The sequence below is a fragment of the Sinocyclocheilus rhinocerous genome, unplaced genomic scaffold, assembly GCF_001515625.1.
Source record: "Sinocyclocheilus rhinocerous isolate Xijiao unplaced genomic scaffold, SAMN03320098_v1.1 scaffold1709, whole genome shotgun sequence".
NCBI classification, from domain to species: domain Eukaryota; kingdom Metazoa; phylum Chordata; class Actinopteri; order Cypriniformes; family Cyprinidae; genus Sinocyclocheilus; species Sinocyclocheilus rhinocerous.
Genome location: NW_015649593.1, coordinates 140,246 through 148,011, shown reverse-complemented (window position 1 = coordinate 148,011; position 7,766 = coordinate 140,246). Strand labels below are relative to the sequence as shown.

The 7,766-nt window shown below is 36.6% G+C and overlaps 1 protein-coding gene across 2 annotated transcripts in view; it reads right to left on the bottom strand.

Annotated features, from left to right (window-relative positions):
* LOC107710882 (serine/threonine-protein kinase TAO2-like) overlaps positions 1-7,766 on the bottom strand; it is a 47,817-nt gene that overhangs the window by 13,585 nt on the left and 26,466 nt on the right. For both annotated transcript variants that reach the window (XM_016515743.1, XM_016515744.1), the window contains exons 4-10: positions 7,241-7,342; positions 7,120-7,165; positions 6,794-6,890; positions 6,534-6,647; positions 3,120-3,211; positions 2,637-2,730; positions 1,609-1,690 (exon numbers count right to left, since the gene is read on the bottom strand). In XM_016515743.1, the coding sequence (XP_016371229.1) occupies positions 1,609-1,690; positions 2,637-2,730; positions 3,120-3,211; positions 6,534-6,647; positions 6,794-6,890; positions 7,120-7,165; positions 7,241-7,342 (627 nt within the window). The remainder of the gene's footprint in view (positions 1-1,608; positions 1,691-2,636; positions 2,731-3,119; positions 3,212-6,533; positions 6,648-6,793; positions 6,891-7,119; positions 7,166-7,240; positions 7,343-7,766) is intronic.

Genomic DNA, 7,766 nt, shown 5'->3' with positions numbered 1-7,766 from the left:
AATCGTAGCGTTTGTGAATTCACAATTATGCTTAATTATGATTTTTAAATGGGTTTAATATATCATGCAGCCTTGGGAAACAGTCTAATAATGTGTTTTATGGATTCTCGTCCATGAAATGCGCCACTTCCGGTATTTTGCCGGTTAGTCGACGCGAGCAAAATGAAGTCGAGGATTTTTAAAAATTGAATAGTCTAATAAAATCGACGCCCTACATCACAGTGATCCGTGTATACGGTCTTAAATGGACAGCAGCCTATAAATACCTGCTACTGTCTGTGTCAATGTTAATCAAACAACAAAACAATTTTAACAAAGCTTAATCCATATTTAATTCATACAGTGAACACTATGCAGTGTTATTTTTCATTTAATTACATTTCTGTACCTGAATAGCAATATTGGAGATGCTGTCTGCATTAAGCGTGAAGGACACCTGATACCCTATTGAGGGGTGCTTAACAGCATCTCCAATACTGTTGTTTAGAGTTTGATTATAGAAATTCGTGGCTTAGCTGATTTTGTTTTATTTTTTAATTAAACACTTTGTATTGTAACTAACAAAATAAGAGATTTTATTGTTACGATTGCCTCCCGTGAGACTTTACTTATAACTACCAACTGAGCCTCAAACAAGAACAACCACAAGGGAGTCTTCTTCGTCATTCCCGAAGAACTTGAACCTGCCGGCTGGTGAGTACTTCATGGTTTAGGCTAGATTTGACTATCCCTACCCTACCTGAATAATCGAGTTAAATGTGTAAGATAAAAGGACACACCAAGTAACACTTGAAATGTGTGTGTTTGTTCTTATCAGGGTTTCTGCAGACTTGAACAAGTTAAATTTAAGACTTTTTAAGACCTTTTTAATACCACCTTAGGGAAGAAAAAATCTTCGGTCTGTCCAATGATTGTAAAGTCATTAGGTCCGTCAGACTGAAGATATTTGAGCGGTAATGAGACCAAAAATAATTAAGACCCATCGAATCCGAATTTAAGACATTTTAAGACTTTTTAAGGCCTTATATTAGGAAAACGTTATTTAAGACTTTTTAAGGACCCGCGGACACCCTGTCTTATTTTATTACTGACTGTTCACTTGTCAATTATAATGTTTCAACTTTATTAGTTATGCTATAGTTTTTACTGTGGCATCAAAGAAGTACTTATAGTGTTCTTAAGATGCTTCTGAACCATCAGCTTCATCTTCATGTAGCAGTCCAGAGTGGGTAGACTGCGGGGCCTGAACAGCAGTAGTGTTTGTGTAAGGTGCCACAAATTTTTGAAAAATTTGAAAGGGTGTCGTGACTGAAAACCCATTTCAATATTCAAAACACATTTGAGCTAGAGAATCGCAAATTTCACACAGGTTCTGCCATACAATCTTTTTCAGTATTTGAAAAAGACATTTCATCCCATGACATTTCTATATTGTACTGGAATATAAAGTGCATAATAATTACGATTATTTAAAACTAATCAAGTCAAGGCGATTAGGTAATGATGACAGGCCTAGCTAGAACAAAAGACCCGAGGAGGAGAGAACATATGTGAATGAATGAATGAAAGAATGAATACAGAGTGTGTGTGTGTGTGTTCAAGTCTCACATTGAGCAGCACATCTGAGGTAGGCCTGTCCTGAGGGATCTTTTGAAGACAAGAGTCCACAAAGTTACGGAAGTAGTCTGACCTGCATTAAAGAGAGGGAGCGACAAAGGAAATGTTAAACACACACACAATATATAAAAGATCAACATATAGAAAACATGAACTACATGAGCAATAAAAAATAAAAACTTTTTTATTAAAAATTCAATATAAATCTTATTTTCAATAGACAAATGGACATAGGCCACCCAGCCATTTAAAAAATTTGTTGTGGAAGGCTTCCTCCCAGCAACATCTATTTAATTGAGCTGTACAAATGTACTTGATTATGCTGCTTTATTTTTCAGGCTAGAGATCGTAAACACATCAAAAATTAAGTTTTGATATATTTACAGTAGGAAATTTACAAAAAATCTTCATGGAACATGATCTTTACTTAATGTCCTAATGATTTTTGGCATAAAACAAAAATCAATAATTTTGGCCTATACAATGTATTTTTGGCTATTGCTACAAATATCCCCCAGCGACTTAAGACTGGTTTTGTGGTCCAGGGTCACATATTGTTTTACTGCAGTGATTTACAGTGTGTATAGAAATGTTCCCCGCCTGACGGCTGCTTTTAGACAGGATTATGAAAGAGAAAGCAAGCCACTGAAACGGACAGTCCTCAAAACCTTATGTGCGGCAGTATATGACCCCTATCTTGGTTTCTCCTTCTCACGGCATTCACGAGCTTTTAAAAACAGTCTCTCAGCAGAGAGAGAGAGAGAAAGCAGCTAGAATAAAGACAAAACTCAACTCTAACCTTTACTGCACTATACACTTTACTGCTAATACAAATTAGCAAATTCTAGCATAATACTTTGAATTATGTATTAAGCAGCTAATAAAATAGAAGTTCACCCACAAATTACAAAACAGAAAAACAAATAAACTGATTGCAAATTTAGGAGAAAAAGACAAAATCAAAAGGTTAAGATAAGATGAGATAACAGGAAAGAAAAAATCTAGATCAAAGTTCTCACCAGTGGTTTGACGCCAGGACAGGGCTTTCGTTTTGCGCAATGTGGTATAAGGCACTCATAGCATTCATATTGAACAAGGGTGGCTTCCTTTCAGCTAGAGAGAAAGACAAACAAATATAAAATCAGTGTGCAAACACACAGAAAAATAAGTCAAAAGTCAGAAGAAAAGGATGAGAGACCAGAATTAGTGCTGCAATGAAACAGAAAGACTAAGAGGTATGAATGAATAAATGAAAACGCTGGGAGGTTGAGGAAAGAGAGGGTGAGACCAAGAGAAAGAGTGGAAGTTAGCTTACAACCCAAAGCAGCTTAGACACTAAAGCCCAAATCCCGTTCCATAGCAAAAGACATAGACACAACACAGACTCGCAAGCAGCGAAACACGCTGGCCTAAATAAACCCCCTTAATACCCGACATGACCTGAAGTTTCAGGGGTCAGTGGGAGGTGGGAAGTCATGGATCACTTTCAAACCATCACAAACCTAGTTCGATGCAGGTGATGCCAAGAGACCAGACGTCCACCTTCCCGTCATACTGCCCCTCATCCATGGCTAGAATCACTTCTGGGGCCATCCTAAACACGAGAAGGGACGGATCATGATAAACAGGACTTTCTTTGCTCTTTTGAAATAAATAAAAAGCACAATCTACTGCACAGACACACTTTAATATTCACAATGCAGGCTCTTCATAGTTCACCCAGACCATTAATGGACAAAAGACTGGGTCAAAAATTGGCCATTTAAAACATATTTTTTATGGGCAGCATTGTGACTGCTGCAATAATTTTTATGTGCTTTTTATTTGGCCATAAAGTTTTCTAAAGCTTATGCTATTAGACTTGTTTTGCAATCCCGGTCATGACTTGCAAGTATGAGAAAGTTAAAACATTTCATAGCATCTTAGATTTAAATATTAGAAGCAAAAGTGGTGTTAGAAGTGATAGATTCAGTTCATCTACACAAACTAGTTCAAACTTAGTTTAAGTATTAGTTCAGTGATTCTGTTCAAAATTCTGATTCAAAAATTTGTGTGTTGTCACTCAAAACGTTAATGGAAGTCTCTGTGTGTCTTTGTATTAGGTAAATATCACCCTTTATTACCATGTTTAGGGCTGGGCGATAAATCGATAACGATAATTATCGCGCAGTATAAATTTCCTCGATAAACGATAACAAGAGGTCGATACATTTTTAATATAATGTTTATGAGGCAAAGGTGGAACGAAAGAGCAGAACTCATTTGAAGCGCGTCACTTGGACCGTTTGTCCACTCGGATCAAAGTTTAATCGGCGGCGCAGCCTTCACTAGAGCAGATGCATTACTCGCTGATGAGTCTCGATCAAACGGTGCTGTGAGATCCAGTGTGAAGCGCTTGCATTCAGCGAACACAAATAACTCTGTTCACAGCCAGATGAAACAGCGCTGACAAACAGGAGAAACACTGTGTGCAACGATACAGTTAGAAGACTTTTTAATCTACAAATTGCCATCATTTACCATAGATTTACTGTAGTAGCACTAACTGCACCATGGTATTGTGTCAGAAATGTGGGTATTTTTGTCGAATTTATATTATTAATGTAGACATGTTTTAAATGTATTGAAGGAGGAGTAATGGAATATAATAACACTATTTCTTTTGTGATTAAGCTATAGTGTTTATGCATTTATACTAAATTTATTTAGACTAGCTACTGTTTTTCATACACATACCTAAAAACCATATTACATTTTTACCATGGTATTGAGGTGCTATATTTGTGGTTTTAACTGTGATTATCACGATCTAAATGTATGCTACTACGGAAGACCAGTGGTTAATAAAAAAAAAAAACTCAAACAGTCAGAATAATTCAATTTCACCATATAAAAATGAGGTTGAACATAAATCTACATCTGCATCCTAACTTAAGCTACTATTAAATGTGTATTTCTAAGAGACAACAAAATGTTATATTATTATTAATATTATCAGGCAACACAAACCTGAAACAATATTACTCATTAGAACATGCAGAACTAAGAAATTATTTTTTTCTATTAAGATATTTATTTTGTTAAGGAAAAAAAAAGACTGGAAAAGTGTAAAGAATTCAAAAACGTGAAGTGTTTGTTGTGTTCTGACCATAAAGAATAGTTTAAAACCACAAATAACTGTCTGGTTTTTACAACTTTCACATTGGAGCAAAAATCTGCCTTTAAACTTGAAAGAAATATAAATGTGACATTTATCATGATAATTATCGATATCGACTGATATGAAAAAACATTATCGTGATCATTTTTTTGGCCATATCGCCCAGCCCTAACCATGTTAACTACTGTTCAAAAGTTTGGGGTTTGTGAGAAATGTTAATGTTTTTGAAAGAAGTCTCTTTTCCTTACCCAGGCTGCATTTATTTGATTACTGCAAAAACACTAACACTGTACATATTTGTACAAATATAAGTTTAAATAACTGTTTTCTATTTCAAAATGTAATTGAGGGTGAGACCAAGTTTTGAAATGCAATTTCCTGTTACAGCAAAGCTGTAATCTGTCCCGCCACAGTTTCATAATAAACCGAAGATATATTTATACTTCTCATATAACATAAAAGTTATTTAACGTTGTGTTTCATGCCATTGCTTTGGCAAGTATCCGTCAAACTAATTAAAACAGAAAGCGAATAATATGACTTATCAAGTCTGTTTGAGCTGCTTGTTTCAAAGTGAAGCGCGCACATTGCGCACTTGATCAGCTTAAGATCCGGTGTTTTCCGCGTCTCAGAGCGGCTCCGTTCACAGTGAATGCAGTGAACTCCGTTATTGAATGTGCTGTGAGTTTAGCGCGAGTTGGGAAACGCAACGGCCACCAGTTATGCATAATTTGCACATTTGCATAATTTTCAACATTTTAATGGGCAAATGTTTACAGTATTTCATTAAATTAGTAATGTTTGTAAACCTGTTTTCACAGAAGCTTTTCACAGAGGTTTCCGCCAAAATAAAAGCTCAAGGGTTTATCTCTTGCAAGCATGGCCTAAAATGAACAGACGCGCACAGAGAAAATACTGTACAGGTACAGCAAGCTCACTGTTCTGAAGAAAAATATAAATATTGGGGTGGGGGTTTATATGAATGTATTTCTGAAGGGAACAGACTTCACAAAAGTTTCGATGGCATTTTCCCTCTTATCATTGCTGATCCATAAGCGCCACCTGCTGTCAGAGAGTGAATTTGCCTTTTCATTCAGCCTGTCTGTTTTTATATCATGCAGGTTTTATCTTTGTATCTTTGTTTGTATCGTGATTAAAATAAGTACATTCACCAGCTTTTTTCTTTTAGTTTGCACACTGAACCTGTGTGGAGCTCTTAATTTTGAACTCTCAAAGTGCTCCAGATTTATGAATTTAACTTTAAAATGTACAAAATTTTCTTACGGGGAGCATGCCCCCGAACCCCCCTAGAGGGATTGAGGACCACCCACCACAGTCTCACAAAATCCTGTGGGAAACACTGAACATTATATTACTATTGTCACAGTTGAAATTGATTGTGTTGCTCAATATTTTTGTGGAAACTGTGATACCTTTTTTCAGGACTCTTTGATGAATAGAAAGTTTACACGACCAGCATTTATTTGAAGTATTTTTTTTGTAACAAAGTAAAAGTGTTAACTTCCAAGGACTTGTGCCCCTGCTGAATGAAAGTATTAACTAATTACTGATTTTACCTTCCCCAAACTTTTAAACTGTAGTGTATTGTTATATCAGTGTAGAAAAAATGCTAAAATTACTTGTGTGCTCATTTAGTAGAAGAAACCCTGACTATAATTATAAGTTGACTTCAAGTAAAATCAAATCATAGAACATAGTTCCTTTAACCAAATAATCGATTGCATTTACAACTTACCAGTACGGTGTACCCACAAAAGAGTTGGCAGGAGAAACGATTGAGGCAGAGCCAAAATCTCCAAGCTTCACCTGACCGGGCTCAGTTAGCAGAATATTACCTGCCTTCACATCTCTGGAAAAAGAAAAAGAAAGAAATAAAGACCTATGCATCTTTCAGCACTGAAAAACATCTATTGACAACAGGCTGAGAAACTTCAACAAAGCAAACAGATGTAAAGATAAAAACAGAAATCAAAAGAAAAGCAGGAAGGGTCTCACCTGTGTATCATGTTATGAGAGTGAAGGTAGGCGAGGCCCTGAAGTGCACCGTGGGTAATAGCAGCTATTTCCACCTCCTGCAGAGGTTTTTTATGCACTGTAGGATAAAAAGGCTAAATATTTCACTGTGGGAAAATACAATCCAGAACTGTGATGGTTACAATATTTACACCTGCATGTTTCTATATGAACTGTTGAGGGTACAAATACAGCACCACAAAAACAAGGGACATCTCTAATGTCAGACAGGGCGGCTGAGGGAGAGCATAACAGCTTTATTTGAAAAGAACGGAGGACGTGAGGAAAGATAAAAATAAACTACTCACCCTCTAAAAGATCAGAGGCTGATCCTAGACAGTATTCCATCACCAGCTAACACAAGAAACAGACAACATTAGCACACGTCAGACAGACACATCGCTCACATACATATGCGTATGCGCTTACCCATGCTGTGTGCTCCCTGAGGTAGCACCCTTTGTATTCGATGGTATTGGGGTGTCTGAGCTTCTGCAAGAACTTCACCTCCTTTATGATGTCCTGCCATTTCTGGGGGCCAACACACCAACCAGTAGTAAAAACTAGGGCTGCGCGATATGGACAAAAAAAAAACCTATCGCGATTTCTTTGATCAATTTTGCGATTTCGATTTTAATCACGATTTTGACACACACAGACATGCTTTACAGTCATAAATGCATTCAGTGTGAATTTGAAACTTATTTCCAAAAGAAAACCAATTAGAGCTTTATCAAAAAGCAGTAACATGTCTCTAGAACAGACATAAGGCAAAATAATAAAGTAAAGGTGTAACAAAAAATTTAATAAAAATCCCGTGTCCAGGGATTTTTTTTTGCCATGCATTGGTCATTTTGTGGCGTTGCCTCAATTGTTGAACTAGATTCGTTGCGCCAAGTTCACACGTACTCCGTCTGCAGTGCGTATACAGTATGTGTATGCGGTGCAGAAGCAG